At 31.5% G+C, this 18,258-nt stretch overlaps 1 protein-coding gene and 1 pseudogene across 1 annotated transcript; one reads left to right on the top strand and one right to left on the bottom strand.

Moving 5' to 3' along the window:
- Positions 1–866: 866 nt before the first annotated feature.
- LOC123205102 (probable disease resistance protein At4g27220) lies at positions 867–6,714 on the bottom strand. Its single transcript, XM_044621916.1, has 4 exons — positions 5,457–6,714; positions 3,063–4,984; positions 2,544–2,951; positions 867–1,697 (listed from the first exon to the last, which is right to left on the bottom strand). The coding sequence occupies exons 1-4, from the start codon at positions 6,388–6,390 to the stop codon at positions 867–869; spliced, it is 4,095 nt and encodes a 1,364-aa protein (XP_044477851.1). The 5' UTR covers positions 6,391–6,714.
- Positions 6,715–15,106: 8,392 nt separating this feature from the next.
- LOC123205101 lies at positions 15,107–16,946 on the top strand (annotated as a pseudogene).
- Positions 16,947–18,258: the final 1,312 nt, after the last annotated feature.

The raw sequence follows: 18,258 nt of genomic DNA, 5'->3' as shown, positions 1-18,258 counted from the left end.
TCTGCCATCATTTTACATTCTAACAATCTCAGTTCTTCAAGTTGCAACAAACTTTTGACTGTTGAAGATAATACTAAGTTTATCAATCTATCACAGTACCATACCTTTAGAGTTATGAGATTTTCAAAAGTTGTTGAAGACGGCACTATACTAATCAAATTGTGGCAAAAATTTACATCTAACACTTCAAGATTTTGAAGAATTGAGTCCATATGAGATTTTTCTTTCCAGGTGTACTCCAAATTGAAAAGCCCCCATAGCTTTAGTTCCTTTATTTGTGTGAGCATGCTTACATGTTTCTCATCTTTTTCACATAAGAATATCTCTTCATATGAACTTGATTGTAATATTAGTGTCTTAAGATTGTTAAATTTTTGAAGGATTCCAATAGAAATGTTAGATGATTCATCCTTAGTGATCTTAAGAATTTTCACTTTGGGCAGAGAATGATGTTCTGGAAGCTGATCTTGTCATATAAATGTGACGTTTTTTTCACTTAGTATCAATTCCTTTGACTTAGAGTTAACTTGATGATTGATCAAGTAAATTATAAAAAAAGTTAATGTTTTTTTTAATATTTCTAGCATTACTTTTTTTAACAAAAGGTAAGGAGAAAAAAAAATTTTGAATGTAGACAACTAATTTGTCATCCTAATATTGGTTGTACTATTTAGCTTTAATTTGTGTGTTGAACATAAAAGAAAATTCATTTTTAGTGCGTGTAAAATTAAAATTTTGTAACTTAATATTTTTTCTATTAAAAAATTTAAATTAATTTTTTTCTATAAAAAAAATTCAATTAATTTTTATGCCAAGAATTCAAGTTTGAAGGTGAATAAGAAAATTCAAACAAAAGCAATCTTAAATTAAATACATACCTCTTTTTCGTACTGTAGTTGTATAGTTGTATTTAGGTCACCCTTCCAACTCCATTTGCCTTTATCCCACCAATCTTGTTGAACTTTTTGTAAACTTGGTGTGTATAAGTTTCCTGCAAAGAAAGTCTTCATCTTAGGACAACCATCTATAGTCAATTCTTCCAAATATGGGAATTTCAATGCATAACTCCCAGAGCAGAAACATGTCAAACTTTTTAACTTTTCAAGTGACAACAACTTCAGTTTGCTGAAAACAATTTCATCTTCTGCTGCTACATCTTCTGTCTTATTTGATACTATTTCTGTCATCATTCTGCAACTTTCAATTTTCATTTCTCTCAACTGCACCAAATTTTTTGCTATTGAAGGTGTGAGTAAGTTCATCAATCCATAACACCAACATACATTCAGAACTGTTAGATTCTCAAAAGATGCTGAGGATGGCAGAACATTTATTATTCTATCACAATTACCTACTTTTAGAACCTCAAGATTTTGAAGAAGAGAGTCTAGTTTGGAGCCTTTTCCCCAAAGGTACTTTGCATCAGAAAGATAACTCAACTCCAAACTTTTTATGTGCATCAAGATTTTTGTATGTTTCTCATCCTCTCCACATGTAAATATCTCTTCATATGAACAGTCACTCAGTATGAGGTTTTCCAGCTTAACCGATCTCTGAAGGATGCCAACTGAAATATTGGTAGATTTATCCTGTTGGATCTCAATTGTACATCTACCAAAGTTTTCTGGAAACTGATGCAGCAATGTTATCATGTCATCTGCTCTGCTTAGGGTTAATTTCTCCAAATTGGGGTTAATCTGCAAACAAATTAGACAAAATAAAGCTAAAGTTGAAGTTCTCAAACAATTTGACACAAAAATATTGTATTTTATTTAAGCAGAAATAGAATATGAAAATATTTTGAAACAATACATGGGTAAAGTGACTCGTACTTATTTTGCCGAAAATTTAAGGCAAACAATATTGGCAAAAGGTTAACAAATAAATATTTTCCATGTTTTTTTTTTTGAAAAGTAAAAGTGAAAAGACCACACTTAGTTTTCGTTCGTGCCCTAGTGGTCTTTTTGGGTCAGTAGTAGTTGGTGCCCAACAGGTGTTTGACAAAAGGCCACTGTTCGTGACCCTACTTAGTTTTCGTTCTCTCAATTTTCTAATTCATATTCTTTTTTATTTTGATTTTTCTAATGATTTTACTGATATATCATTCAATTGAAGAACACATCCTTCTCGTGATTTTGGGAGATTGTGTGTTATCTGTATGGATTACTTCATTTTGGTTGGTTTCATAATTTGATTTTGAAAGATTGGTTTTTGATGCCATCTGCTTCATTTGCTTGATGCTTTAGGAAATTAATCAATAAAAAATTCAATAAAGAGGACCATTAATGTTCAAACTTGAAAACAAAAAATAGAAAGTTAAATTAGCAATTTGATCAGAGGACAAACTCCATTACACATAATGTATTTTAAGGAGGAAAAGGTAATTTTTTAAATTTTTGAGTGAAGAAAATTATTAAAACTTTAAATTAATAAAAAAATAAGATAAAAATTTTATTTAAATGATAGTTAGGTAAAGACGCATGTGGATATCAAGATGTTGTCTCAACAAAGTCTATAACAATAAATAAAAAAAGACTTAGTACCTTATATTCTGAAGTAAATATGTCTAGTTTGTCACAATCACACACCTCCAACTCCTTTAACATCTGCCAATTTGAGTTGTCTTCACCATGGTAGAAAGTTGTAAGCTCTGGCAATCCTTTTAGTTTTAAAAAGGCAACCCTTGGAAAGATAAATGTAGTAGTACTCTCTGTTTCTTCTTTGGCAACAATCTCTTTTAATTCTTTACAATAGCTTATCTCAAGGTGTTGAAGCTGCTCAAAGCTTTTGATTATAGATGATGGAAATACAAATTTTAATTTTTGACAGCCATCCACAATCAATCTTTTCAAATTCTGGTAGCAACAAGAGGTTGTTGGAAGTTTGTTGCCCCAAATCTTTCCAGAATTAATTGCTCCAAGGTTTAATTCTTCCAAACAAGGGAAAACAACCTGCCCAAAATTTAATGTCATTAAAAAAATTTCATAAAACCTGAAATGAAGTCCATTTAGATCCAAATCTAGAAATATAGTAAATTAGGATAAGACTATCATAAATCAAACCTTTTTGTTAAAAAATGGGATGACAGTAGCAATTTCCTCATCCTCCAAATTAATATCACTGAACTCCAAATCAATTGTCAATTCTTTATGTGTCTTTTGCGATGTTGAAACAGTATTTGTATTTGAGTAGAAGCTTGCAATCCTTAGAAGATTAGTCAAAGTCAAGAAGCGTAATTGACAAAATTCAATCTTATCAATTACCTCATTCTCGTTTGCTCTATTTTTACTTTTAACAGCAAAAATCTCAGTCAAATTCTTGCAATCTTCCACCTTAATTAATTGAAGTTGTGGAAGGCTTCTACTAGCATTGGAGAATGAGAAGATATTTTCCAACTTATCACAGTTTTTCACTTCAATAAATTTTAAATTGTAGAAAGACTTTGTTGAGGGTAGACCATAACATATCTTTTCCAAGTTAATCAAGTTGAAAAAAATTAAAGACTCCAGGAGTGGAAAGACATCATGAGTTATGCACTTTGTTGAGTCAACAATGCACAAGATGTTAGGATTATTATGGACATAAAGATATTTTAACTGAGGAAAACCCTTCTTGTCTAATTCATTGAGATCATTCTTGATACCTTGCAATTTCTCTAAGCATAAGAATTCAACATTCGATAAGCACTGCAATTCCTCTTGCCAGATGATAGAATTAAGATTCAGTTTCAATGTTCTTAAAGTGGCAAGCTTATTTATTGAGTAGCTTTCAAGAAACATGAGCTCCCCATGATCACCACCTATGATGCTCCAACCAAATTTAGTAGCCCTATTTCCAATTGATATTTTGTACCTTTCCAATTTTTTGGAAAAGAAGTCTCTTGGCAAAAGTTGATCATCTGATATATCTATTTCTAAAGTCGTCAATTTAGACAAATGCTTCAATTCCTCAAGTATTTCAACCTTCCATGAAATAGAGCATCCACCCATATACAATTCTTCCAATCGGAATAAGCTTGATATAACATTTGGTACTATAACTTCTAATTTACAACAACCACTTAAATCTAATAACCTCAATTGAGTCAATTTGCTTATTTCCTCAGCCAACTGTTTAATCTTACAATGTCGCAAGCTAAGAATCTTTAGTTTTCTTAACTCTCCAATTATTGTTATATCTGAAAATGTCCCATAATCCAAACATAACGTTTGAAGATTTATGAGAAAAGCAAGAGATGTTGGCAAGGACAATACCTTCAGGTCAAGGAAACTTAGAACCTTGAGGTTTCTCATCCCTACGAAAAAGTCTTCAGGGATTTCAAAGGAACCCTTTATCCTCATACAGAAAAATTCAAGTTTTGGACAATCCAAACCTTGAGGCCAAATCTCACTAATTATGTTACAATCAGCAAGTGAGATTTTAGTGCATTTTTTCAGTTGTTCTATATTTGACCATTCCCTCACTATGTCATTTCGCTCTGTAAATATATGATGATCTTTATATGCAATTGTTATGGCAACTGAACGAACAACATCATGCATGGAAAACTTTTCACTGGTTGAATCATCAAGCAACAAACAAGATTCCTTGAGTTCACAGACAAGACTTTCCAGTTTATTTCGTGCTTGTTCCATAGTAAGATTAACTCCTTCCAATATATCTAAACTCATAATGAGTTTGAACAAGTTTGAAATGGTAGTATTATTTACCATTAGGCTACAAATTAGCAGAGTTTTCTTGAGCTCATCACCTTTTAGATAATTGTAACTCAATGCTATCTTTGAATATTCCTCTTCTAGCAAGCCTGCAAACTTTGTTGGAGAAGGCATTTTTAGTTCTCGCAAGGCTTCTTTCCATTGAGATTGATGTCTCTTGTTTCTTAATGATCTTGCTATGGTAGTAATGACAATTGGCAAACCCCGACACTCGTTGCATACATCATTTGGCAGAAAATTCAGTTTATTTGTTTGATCAACCACATCACCTGCAAGGGGGACCCTGGATTTTAGATCAAGAGGCAAAGATATGTCTTCTATATGCTTCAAATATAATAAAATTGTTCCCATTTGAATATTGAAAATTTTTAAATAATAAATTCTTTATTACAGATCATGCATTTAACGTAAGTATTAATAGCATTTCTGTTATGTGCTTCGAATTTAAAAGAAAAAGGAGTGTGTGTTTTTTTTTTTTAAATGAAATAGTATCTGTGAAATTTTATGAAGTATATTGGTTAATAAAATACAAAAAAAAAGATGTTTAATTAATTTACTAGTAAACTAAATTTGTATTCAATTTCAAAAAAATTATTTTTAAAACTGAAATTGAAATTTGGAGTTTAATTAGCACGATTATTACAATTATTTTTTAATTTCTCAGAGTAAATTTACTTTTTATTATTTCACGTAATATAAATTAATCTGAATGAATAAAATACGAAACCATTCTCTGATTACCTGCCATCTTCTTGAATAAGCTCCAAGCTTCTTCTTCCTTTAAGACACCCATCGAGAAATTATTCTTAGAATCCATACTCCATAATACATTAAGATCTCTTGCTGTCAGCAATAATTTACATCCCCCAAAGTCATCTCCACAAGGAATACCGAGAGCCTCCAAGTCTAATTGTTCCCATATATTATCTAAAATTACAAGCACTTTCTTATCATTCTTCAGTCTCGCATACAACTTGCTCGCTCGTTCAGCCTCCTTCTTAAATTCCAAACCTAACTGATTCGCAAGTTCATCTTGAATCTTTTTAGTATCTGGTTTATCAGATACCTCTACGAAAACCACCTCATCCAAGATCTGGTTTTTCTTGGCTTGATGACCAACTTCTTTGACCAGTGTGGTTTTACCAATTCCACCCATTCCATAAAACCCAATAATTCCAACCTCAGGATCATCTACTGCCTTCAGCACATCGTTGAAAATTGACCTTCTTGAATCAAATTCCTCATAATCTTTGTTAGTGAGCCGAATGACCTCATGAGAGGTGGGAAGAGAAACTTCACCAAATGTTTCTTTTTCCTGAAGAAGTTCAGTTATAGCGTCCAGCTTTTTCCATGCTTTCCTGCCATTTTTGTAGCGAGTGATCGAGTTGAAACAACTGCTGTTTGATTTCTCTTGAATCAGCTTGTCTGTTTCTTCGATGGTGGAATCCACATCCCCCTGCCAGTCCTTAACATTCTGTTTGATCTTTTCCACATTATTTTCAGCAGCAACGACCTTAGCCTTCACCTCATCTCTTGCATCCTTCAGCTTTCCAGCTTCTTTTTTAAGATTGTGAAAGTTGGTTTTGTAGTTGTACAAGTACATAAACTGACGCCCAATCGGAGCGCTTAAGCACTTCCCAACTTCTAAAACGGCATTCCCAGCAGTTTCTTCCATTCTCAAGCGCAAGGAAAGAATAGGTATCAGACAGATTAGAAGGAAAAAATGAAAAGGAAAGAGAACTCAGAGATCAAAACAAGAGAGGTTGAAAGAGATACAGGACATTTGTAGTTTTGATTGGTAATTTTAATTAAATTATTTTAAAGGAGATAAAGATGAAAGACTAAAATGTTTGGTTAGTCAACAAGAAGACAAAAAGAAAGCAACATGCCAACAACTTTATGCATTATTCAGCAGACATTGTAATCTATAATAATTACAGTTATGAAAAGAAATTCAATTTAGGAGTAAATTTTACTTTTCTTTGCGATAGCAGGAAATAATTTTCACAACCCAATTTCTTGTTATGAATATAATACACAAATATAAAATGATAAATAGATTGAAGAAGAAGTGAGAAGAAGGGAGAAAAGAGCAATAGAAGAAATTATATTTCCGGACGAAGAGAAGGAAATTACATATAAAATGAAGTGAGAAGGGGGGCTATTTATAGAATTCTTGGCCGCCCCTCCAGAGCATTTTCAAACCAAATTTCCAACGCCATCAATGCGTTCACATTATAAGATGGCCAAAGTCAAGATCATGTGTGAAAAAATTCACCATGCATAACAGTCCCCCTTGGATTTCCACCACTTACAGATAATTATATTAACCTTGCTAAGAAAAAAGTCAGTGGGATAAAAACCAAAGCAAAGGAACATAATTATCAAATGTCTTGTAAGTTGGCATTGGACGTGCTTAAACTGCCTCATTAAAAACCTTACTAGGAAAACCCAGTGGGACAAAACCTAGTGAAGGGAAAAAGAATACAATGCACCTTTTGTCCAATACTTTAAAATTTTGCCTGATGAACGCTCCCCCTCTTTGTAGTAGGATTAACTTGGTTGCTTGTTGAGCCGCCGCATACCGATGTTATACACTAACTTCTCAAATGTTGATGTCGGTAGTATCTTAGTGAACAAATCTGCAAGATTCTCATTGGATCTTATTTGCTTGACATCAATCTTTTTACTCTGTTGGAGCTCATGAATGTAAAAGAACTTCAGTGAGATATGTTTGGTTCTATCTCCTTTGATGTACCCACCTCTAATTTGGGCTATATATGTTGCATTGTCTTCATATAATATGGAAGGAGTGTCTGTTGTCGAAGGAAGACTGTATGCATTCTGAATATGATGGATGACAGACCGTAACCATATACATTCTCGGCTGGCTTCATGGAGAGCTAAATTTTCTGAATGATTTGAAGAAGTTGCAACCAAGGTCTGTTTGGTGGAGCGTCATAATATAGTTGTGTCATTATAAGTAAAAACATATCTCGTTTGTGAATGGGCCTTATGGGGGTCAGAAAGATAACTAGCATCTGTATATCCAACCAAACTAGGATTTTTAAGGGATTTGACAGAATAGAATAATCTCAAATCTCTAGTTCCACATAAGTAACGAAGTATATGTTTGATTCCGTTCCAATGGCGACGGGTTGGTGCAGAGCTAAATCGGGCTAATAAATTAACTACGAAGGATATATCCGGTCTCATACATTGGATCAAATATAATAAGGTTCCAATGACATTAAGATATGGTACTTCAGGACCAAGTATCTTTTCATCTCTCTTTTTTAGGACGAAATGGATCCCTTTTTGGATCAAGAGACCGAATAACCATTGGGGTGCTCAAAGGATAAGTCTTATCCATATTAAAGTGTTTTAATAATTTTTCAATATACGTTGATTGATGGATAAGTATTCCATTTGAATTGTGTTTGATTTGCAGGCCGAGACAATATTTTGTTTTCCTCAAATCCTTCATTTCAAATTCCTTTTTCAGATATTCAGTAGTTTTTTAAAGCTCTTCAGGAGTTCTAATTAAATTATGTCATCAATATAAACTGCTACAATAGCAAATCCCGATTCTGACCTTTTGATAAAGACACATGGATATATAGGGTCGTCACATAACCCTTTTTTTTCAAATATTCACTGAGGTGATTGTACCACATACGTCCGGATTGTTTTAATCTATACAATGATCGTTGTAATTTAATTGAGTACATGCCTCTTGAATTGACTCTTTTTGCTTCAGACAATTTGTATCCTTCAGAGAGTTTCATATAAATTTCAATGTCTAAATTTTCATACAAATAAGCAATAACTACGTCCATTAGACGCATATCCAGTCCTTCAGAGACTGTTAAACTGATTAAATATCTGAATGTGATTATATCCATCACAGGTGCATATGTTTCATCAAAGTCTATACCGAGTCTTTGGGAAAAGCCTTGGGTTACAAGCTTGGCTTTATATCTAGCAATTTCATTTTTCTCATTTCTTTTTCTCACAAATACCCATTTATATCCAACGGGTTGTACGTCTTGAGGTGTTGGAACTACAGGCCCAAACACTTGACGTTTTGCTAGAGAAGCTAATTCTGCTTGAATTGTTTTTTTCCCATTTAGGTCAATCATGTCTTTGTTTGCAGTCAACCACAGTATATGGTTCAAAATCATCATCATTCAGAATTTCAGTAGCTACTGCAAATGAGAATATATCATCAATTATAATTGTTTCATGATTCCACATCTCTCGTATATGAACATAATTTAAAGATATTTCAATATTCTTATTTTCCTGTTCATCAGGATTTTGTATCACTTCAGGGGTTTGTGCCACTTTAGGGGCTTTAGTCTCTTCAGGGACCATAACCTTTTCTGGAGGAATATTAGAGAGTATGGATTTTTCAATTATCTTAGAATCATCATGATTGATATTTGTTTGATTATTTGTCTTTCTTTTTCGAGGAACAGTGTCCTTAAATCCAATAGGTCTACCATGCTTTTGGTGTGAGGTAGATTGATCAGTCACAGCTCGAATAGACTGTTCAGTAGTCACATTAATTCTTGTCGGTGCATTAGCAGCAAGAACATGTGATCTTGTCACTTTTGCCATATCTACAAATGCATCAGGCATTTGGTTGGCAATAATTTGTAATCGCGCTATCCTTTGCACTTCAGTTTCACTTTGGGATGTGCGAGGATCTAAGTAAGACATGGTAGACACATACCAAGTAAGTTCATGCCTAACTTCAAGAGGCATTTTCTTTTCCCCTAAAGACAGGAAAGTTGTCTCATCAAAATAACAATCTGTAAATCGTGCAGTAAAAAGATCACCTATTAATGGTTCTAGATAACTGATAATGGATGGTGAATTATATCCAACATATATTTCCAAACGACGTTGGAATCCCATTTTTGTGCATTGAGGGGACGCAGTAGGGACATATACAACACAACCAAATATTCTTAAATGAGATACATTAGGTTGATAACCAAGAACCAATTGTAGGGGAAAATATTGATGATAAGAAGAAGGTCACAAGCGAATTAATGCTGCAACATGTAATATAGTATGTCCCCACATAGAAGTAGGTAATTGACCTTTTAATAATAAAGTACGTGCAATTAGCTGGAGTCATTTGATAAGAGACTCAGCTAATCCATTCTGTGTATGGACATGTTGGACTAGATGTTGAACCTCAATCCCCATAGACATGTAATAATCATCAAATGTTTTAAATGTAAATTCATCAGCATTATCTAGTCGTATTGACTTGATTGAATAATCTGCGAAATGTACTTTTAATTTGATAATTTGTGCTAATAGTTTAGCAAATGCAACATTTTGAGTAGGCAATAAACAAACATGAGACCATCGTGCAGATGCATCAATTAAGACCATAAAATATTGAAATGGCCTACTTGGTGGATGAATAGAACCACATATATCCCCTTGAATCCTTTGCAGGAATAATGGGGATTCACCTCCAATTTTGGAGGGAGATGGTCTTATTACTAATTTGCCTTGAGAACAAGCGGTATATAATTGTTTACTGGACAATAAAATTTTATGATTCTGTAATGTATGTCCATGTGAATTTTCAATAATCCTATGCATCATTGTAGATCCTAGGTGGCCTAAACGATCATGCCAAAGCATAAATGCTTTTGGATCAACGAACTTCTGGTTCGATACTGCGTAGGTTTCAATTGACTTTATGATTGTATAATACAATCTAGATGATAAAACAGACAATTTTTCTAGTATAAGCCTTCTTTCGAAGGCAGTACTAGTATACAGATGAATTCTGCACCATTTTCACTTATGGTTTCAAGATGATAACCATTTTTTCTTATATTTTTAAAACTCAGTAGATTTCTTCTAGATTTACTTGAATATAATACATCATTGATCCTTAATTTGGTCCTATTGTTTAACATAATTATAGCTCTTCTGGAGCCTTCTATCAGATCAATTGATCCTGATATGATATTTACTTTAGCTTCGATTAATGCTAAAGTTAAGAAAATTTTTTTTTCCTTAAGAATTGTGTGCGTTGTTGCACTGTCCACCAAACACATGTATCCCACATCAGCTTTTGAAGTCAACACTTCAATTTTGGAGTCCATTTCCTTTTATTCAAAAATTACGTTAGTTATAATGTACACAAATATTGAAAGGAAGAGGACATGATACTGAAAGAGAAAATAATATTTATAACTCCAAAATATATATGATGGACTTATAAAAATCTTGGGCATCTTTGTCACTGTACTGTTATTCTTTGAAAGAAGATTTGAAATATCAAGAATCATTAGATCGATAGGATCTAACTTATCAAAAATTTAATTCTTATGGGTACTTAATATAGATCCACCCAATGTTTGTGTGTATTACAGGTACACCACTAATAACATTTATAACCACACTTATTATTTTGTGGTTTACTCTACATTATAATTTACTTCGCCTCAGTCTTGATCCACTTTTGGTGGTATGACTGAGATTTCTATTATTTCTCACATCCATGATAACTACTTCTGGTAGTTGTGTTCACTTCAAGGAATGATGTAATACTTATGGGATGAGTTACTCATACTCATGATAACTACTTCTGGTAGTTATATTCACTTCAGGGAATGATATTGCTACTACATAAGCATAAAATAAAATGTGGGGAATATTTTATCTTCCACATTCAGGAAAAGATTCTAAATATTGCAGAGTTATACTAAATATAGAGTCATTGAGAGTATTATTGAATCTGATGTTCAAATCTATCTTTCAAATTTCTCCACGAATTTAATGGATTTATCATTATATTCATATTTCGGCTTGCAATCCTTCAGGGATATAATGCCGAAAGATAATAGCCTTCTATTTGTCCTTCTGGGACATTTTATTTAGTTAGTTTTTCAAGGCTCACAAATTATAGGTAGAGACTCATGCAAAAAGCCCATTTAATATTATCCATTCAATTTTAGGAACTTCAGGTTCAATTATTGTCATATTTACAAAACTTCTGGTTCTATAAACAATATATATGAGTTAATCTTGGAAACTTCAGGTTCAAATATTATCTCATATTTACAAAATAGTTGATTTTATAGGAGAAATATTGAGATTAATTTTGGAAGCTTCAGGTCTATATATTATCTCATATCTACAAAACTTCTGGTTTTGTAATTAGTATTCAGAATATTATAATACGTATTATGATTATGTTTTGGACTTCAAGTCCATATTTTTCACACTTTATGCAAACTTCAGGTTGCAAAAGTGATATTATTATTCTAAAATAAAGATTTTGATGAAACTTGGGACTTCCGGCCCATATATATGTATTCTCATGATTTTACAAATTTCAAGTTGTAAATCATAAAACTTGGGACTTCGAGCGCATATATATATATATATATATATATATATATTTTCTCACGATTTTACAAGCTTCAGGTTGTAAATCGGATATAAATAATTTAAATAAATAAAGATTCAAATAACTAAAGATGCAATTAAATAAATATTCAAATAAATGGAATACAATAAAAATAAATATTTAAATAATATCAGGATTTCTGGTCCAGATTCTTGGTTTTCGTAAACTTCAAGTTACAAATGATATTTATGACTTCAGGTCTAAATTTATGATTTCGTAAACTTCGGGTTACGAATGATATTCAAAATTTCAGATCCAAATTCATGAAATTCAGGACTGCAGGTCCAGATTCATAATTTTGTAAATTTCAGGTTACAAATAATATTCAGGACTTCAGGTCCAAATTCATAATTTTGTAAACTTCAGGTTACAAATAATATTTAGGACTTCAGGTCCAGATTCAAGAGTTTCAGGACTTTAGGTCCAGATTTACAATTTTGCAAACTTCAGGTTTCAAATAGAGTACAATTATAATGAAAAGTAAATAGAAGTATAACATAAATTAAAAGATAATTGGGATATCACAATTGGGATATTCATATTTATAATATATAAGCAGTATAACAACATAATGAAAAGATATAATATACCTGAGCTGATTGTGCTGATAATATGTTATAAATATAATATACAAATATAAAATGATAAATAGATTGAAGAAGAAGTGAGAAGAAAGGAGAAGAGAGCAATAGAAGAAATTATATTTCCGGATGAAGAGAAGGAAATTACATATAAAATGAAGTGAGGAGGGGGGCTATTTGTAGAATTCTTGGCCGCCCCTCCAGAGCATTTTCAAACCAAATTTCCAACGCCATTAATGCGTTCACATTATAAGATGGCCAAAGTCAAGATCATGTGGTGGAAAAGTCCACCATGCATAACATTTCTAATTAATATATGTAAGGCTTTAACATTTTCTGTAGCAGAGAATGAACTCCTAATATGCTTGAAATAAAGTTAGGAGTGAAAAATACTATAGATTAAATATTCAAAATTGGAATGTATTTTTGCTTCAAAATCTCCTTTTTAAAAAGAAGAAAGACTTGGTAAATATCAAAAGTTTAATCCATTTAACTTAAAAAATAAAACGTTGAACGCAACAAGTTATTATCATAAACATTACGAAAAGAAAAAAAGACAAATTAGCTCTACTCCACGCCGTCGTTAAAACAGCCGAGTTCCAACACACCGACAACACCTCCAATTCAGTACAAATAAAATAAATTAATAAATAAATAAAATTACCAAAAAAAATGGATGAAAATTTGTTTGAGGCTGCAGACATGTTAACACGAACACTTAGGAGACATTATAATATCACTAAATCTATAATAATAACAGTAATACAAAGAAATTCATCAAAAAGTATTTAAACAGTTCAATTTAGGAGTAAAGGTTTTATTAACTTTAGTGTTGGATATGAACTAAGCCAGTTTAGACTCAAAAATTGACTTAGTTCAGTTAAAATTCATTTAGTTTGAATTTGAATCGAATTCAAGTTAAAAGATTCAATTTATTTTAAAACCAAGCCAAATTTGAGATAAACAGAGTTTGACTCAGTTTGACTAATAAACTAAAGAAATAACTCAATTTAGTTTAAATTTGACTCAATTACTTAATTCGAATTATGTTAAATAATTGTTAAATGACATCATTTTGTCAATGAGTCACAAATTTAAACCATGAATAAGAGCCACATATATATATTGAACCTATATTTAAATTATAAATTTAAGTCAAAGTCGAACCGAACTCAAACTATCTTTAATGTTAGCTTGATGAACTTGAATTAAATTTTTTTTATACAAGGTAAGCTCAAACTAGAGAATGTTTAGATTCGATTTGATTTATATCCGCCTTTATTTATGATGGTAGAAAATAATTTTCACAACCCATTTTCTAAGTATTACATATAAGATCGCTTTCCACCAATGGGAAAGCAATAAATATAAGGGTGGGTAATTGAATGTGAACACAAAACAAGGTGGGCTAAGAATCTGAGACAATTGACTTTGGAGGAAGCATTTATTTCCTTGGAGGAAAATTTGTCCACATAAAGAAGCTCCACCGCCCTCCTATTCATGATGGTAGAAAATAATTTCTACAACCCACTTTTTAACTGTTACGTATAAGATGACTTTCCACCAAATGGGAAAACGATAAATATAAGGGTGGATAATTGAATGTGAACACATTTAAACAACGTAGACTAAGAACCTTAGACAATTGACTTTGGAGGAAACATTCATTACCTTGCCGGAAAATTTGATTATTATTTGTAACCAAAATTTACAAAATCATAGATATGGATTTGAAATCCTAAATATCATTAAAAATTTATTTAGATACATATTGAGGGGTTGTTCACTCAAAGAGTAATAACAATTATTTTGATAATTTATATTTTATTATTTATATTATTTTATTTAGTTTATAAATAATAAAATATTTTAATAATTTTCTATTAAAGATAATGACTTGATAGATAATATAAAAGAGAATCTTATTACTACCTCCTCTTTAGGTATTAATATATTATCAAAGTAATTATATTTTTATTTATTAATTTTTTAAAGTATAAATAATCTTATTTTTAATTAATATAATAAATGATATAAAAATATTTTAAAATAATTATATCTGTGAGTATTTAAGTAAAATAATATATTAGTATTATTTTGTTATTTTTAATCAAATACAATAATTATTTATATTAATTTTTATCTAATTTTATCAAATATAATAACAATTTATATCAAATATTTTTAATGTAATATATTTTTAAAACATTATCTAAATCAAATACTCCCTGAATATCATGTGCATTATGCCAAAAAAGAGAAAAAGGATAATTCAGCAATCAAAAAGAAAACCGAACATGAAGGTGATAGTCAGTCTACTCTAGTCAATTGACACATGAAAGAATTTTGAAAAACCAAACATGGCCGATTCCGGCCACCATGTGGGTGCAGATTCTTTGCGGTCTCGTAATTTACAAACCGTTCAAGCGAATCTTCTACGGCGACGACGCTTTGGACATCGAAACCTCCGATTCTAATGCGATTTTCTCAGTTGCAAATAGCTTAAATTTTTTACTTCTTTTTTTAGTATTTTCTCAAAAATTCTACTAATTTAAGCGTAATTATATTAATATTTTGGCTTGTGTGGTATCTTATTAGAAAGCTAATTTTTTATTTATTAATTTTACTAAATTTGTAGATTAGAGAGGCTTTATGGAGCTAAGGCACACGTGGGGCTCCGAATTCCGGATCCGGATACGGGTTCGTGACAGAATGTAGATATTGTTCCTGTTACTAAAGGGTAAAGTTTTCATTTTTATCGTTTATATTGTTGTGTAATTCATTTTTATATGTAGAATTACTAAATTTGTAATGCTAAAACTTGTAGTGAGATAGAAAGTCTCAGGTGGGGACCTAAAATCTTGCACTTTAATATCCATTCCTTTGGCACATTAATGCTTGAATTAATTTGGTGTTATAAGTTAACGAAGGGCACAGAATTTACTGTCAACTGAATTTTCTATAAGAAAAAATTTCGTGAACTCCATAATTCCATGCCACTTTTTTAAACTTATGTACTTATATGAGTTGATTTGGAAAGTAAAAATGCAGATGTCAACAGGAATTGAGTGTTTGGCAAAATAGACTTGTAAATGTCTAGTTTGACATTTCATGTAATGAAATTGCACGTATATGTTACCCCTTTTATGGTAGCATATTCCTAATTTTATTCTTTATTTCTTTTATCAACATTCATGGCAATATAATTAATGCTTTCTTACAGGGAGACCGTGCTGGTTTCTGTGAAGAATTTTTCAGGATTTGTATCAATCAATGGAGATGGCAGCTGGGGTTTGTGAAGGCCAGCATGGGCACAGATAGCATTATCCTGACCCTGTAAGTCATAATTATATATGTCTCTTCTATAGTGACTTAATTAGGCATGCTTCTTGTATTGATGGTGCAACATGGCTATTCTTAAAAATCAATCACTGTTATCTATGATGAATTTAAGACTATAAATTTTTTGGATCCTTTCTTGTTGCAGTTGTTGTGTCTGTATTAACTGCATAGCATTCTATATCGTATTCATTTCTGAACTTCATATTTTGTGGGAAATCTAATTTGTAAAGACATTGTAATTATGTGAATGATCTAAAGTATTACGATGGTGTTTTTCATTATTTAAAACTTGTTGCCATATGTTGTGAGCTTAGTAGTATTTCATTGTGTACAGCTCCTTTATGGAACACATGTTCTCCATTATTTTAGAAGATGTTTTGATTAGATTTTGAAATATTTCTTCTCATTTGGTTTTCTTCACCAGTCCTTAAGTCTCTGATACCTATAGCTTCACAGAGGAAAATACACTACACAGATATTTTTTATTAATAATTTATTGTTTTTTTTTGTAATTTCTATTTCTCAGATGGAGGAAGTTAAAACACAAGCTTCAGTTCTTGAATCATATCTTGAACAAAGGAGAGTTGCCCTGCCAGAAGGATATTTCTCGTACAAAGTGATACTTCCTAATCCAAAATTTTGGTTGTGTTTAAATCTCCATAATGGTGTGCCCAGGATTGCAGTGTAGTATATTCTACTGTAACTGGGGAGCTTTGATTTACTTTTCAGTTGCTTTAACTGATGAATGCATATCGCATTATGACAGAATTACTGATTTTATATTGTCCTGTATCTATTACTGTAATTTTGATGAAATTTCTTAAACAATAAATTTATGCCTGTGCTATTGGTGATAAATGTAATGTGTCATCTGTATGTTTGAAGCAGCCGAAGACAGCCTAATTTTTGGGTGGAAAAATTTCTTAGTTATGAACTTGACCTAGTTGATTATAGTGCTGAAACTCAACATAAATATTTTGAGTCACAGGGTTTTTTTTGCTTATAAATAGTAGTTGCACTGAGAGAAAGATGAATGATTTTGATTATGACATTGAAAATATTTCAGAAAAGGAAGTTACATAATTTGGAATCCATTTCGATAGTTATGCCCTTAACTTTGTTTATATTCTGAGTGTGAAGTACTGATTGTGTTAGACTTGGTTGTTAAAATATTTTAGGATTATCAGTGATTAACTTATGAAATTTGGTTTTATATTTCTAGCTCCATTTATTCAAACAATTTTCCGCCTGAGGTTATCACCTTTGAGCAGTGGACACTATTGAAACCAGAGCAAAAAAATATGCTGTCTGACTGGCTTAAGGGTGCCTTTAGTGGTGGAGAAAAAGAGATGCAGGAATCTATTAATCAGCAACTCAATTTCATTCTCAGCACAGCTCCAATCTGGGACAGTTTTTTTTTTCTTTTGATTTTTCTGTACCTTAATATTCTGTGCTTATTTATTTATTTATTTATTTTTTGCATATTGTTATATTGAATTTATGTCAATCAACTGCTTGGTGGATAATATAGCAATCAAGAAAATCCTTGTTCATAGATAGTAAAACCTGCAATCTAATCGTCTGCATCATATGTATGTTACTCTTGTACGTAAAGATGATCCTGAATAGTAGAGACTAAAGCACTTACAAAAATAGTGATGAAAACAAGTTCACATGTTACTGATATGTATGTTACTCTTGTATGTAAAGATGACCCTGAATAGTAGAGATTAAAGCACTTACATAAACAGTGATGAAAACAAGTTTGTTGTGATTACTTGTTAAAGTTATGATTATTAATTTTTTTCCAAGGATTTCTGGTCCATCTCCCTGAATTTTAGCTTTTTAAAATGCATAACTTGCTTATAATTCAATTTCTATTAGGATTCAAATTCAATGGATAATATTAATTCTTTGTTGTTCTCTGAAAATATATGCTTAGAGTCTCTCACTCTTGCTTGACTTAGGCAAGATCCTGTTTGGCATTGGTACCGTGAGCAACATCAAAATCTAGAACAATGAGGGTGCCCTTCACCTTTAATTATTTTTGTTCATTGACTCTAATTTAAGTATATATTTGTTGGTTTGAATAGCCTTAGAATTAGGTTTGACTTGTCTCAGACGTTGCATCCCACAAGTTTGCGGAACAGATAGTATAATGTTCTTATAT

This window comes from Mangifera indica, unplaced genomic scaffold (genome assembly GCF_011075055.1).
Source record: "Mangifera indica cultivar Alphonso unplaced genomic scaffold, CATAS_Mindica_2.1 Un_0001, whole genome shotgun sequence".
Taxonomy (NCBI): Eukaryota; Viridiplantae; Streptophyta; class Magnoliopsida; order Sapindales; family Anacardiaceae; genus Mangifera; species Mangifera indica.
The sequence above is the reverse complement of the archived record's forward strand: the minus strand, read 5'-3'. Positions and strand labels throughout refer to the sequence as shown.

Excerpts from the sequence above, each read along its gene's own strand:
- LOC123205102 (XM_044621916.1), bottom strand. The coding sequence starts at position 6,390 with ATGGAAGAAACTGCTGGGAATGCCGTTTTAGAAGTTGGGAAGTGCTTA. Across the intron at positions 2,952-3,062 it reads TCCCATTTTTTAACAAAAAG|GTTGTTTTCCCTTGTTTGGA; the intron begins GTTTGATTTATG and ends AATTTTGGGCAG. Across the intron at positions 1,698-2,543 it reads TATTTACTTCAGAATATAAG|ATTAACCCCAATTTGGAGAA; the intron begins GTACTAAGTCTT and ends ATTTGTTTGCAG.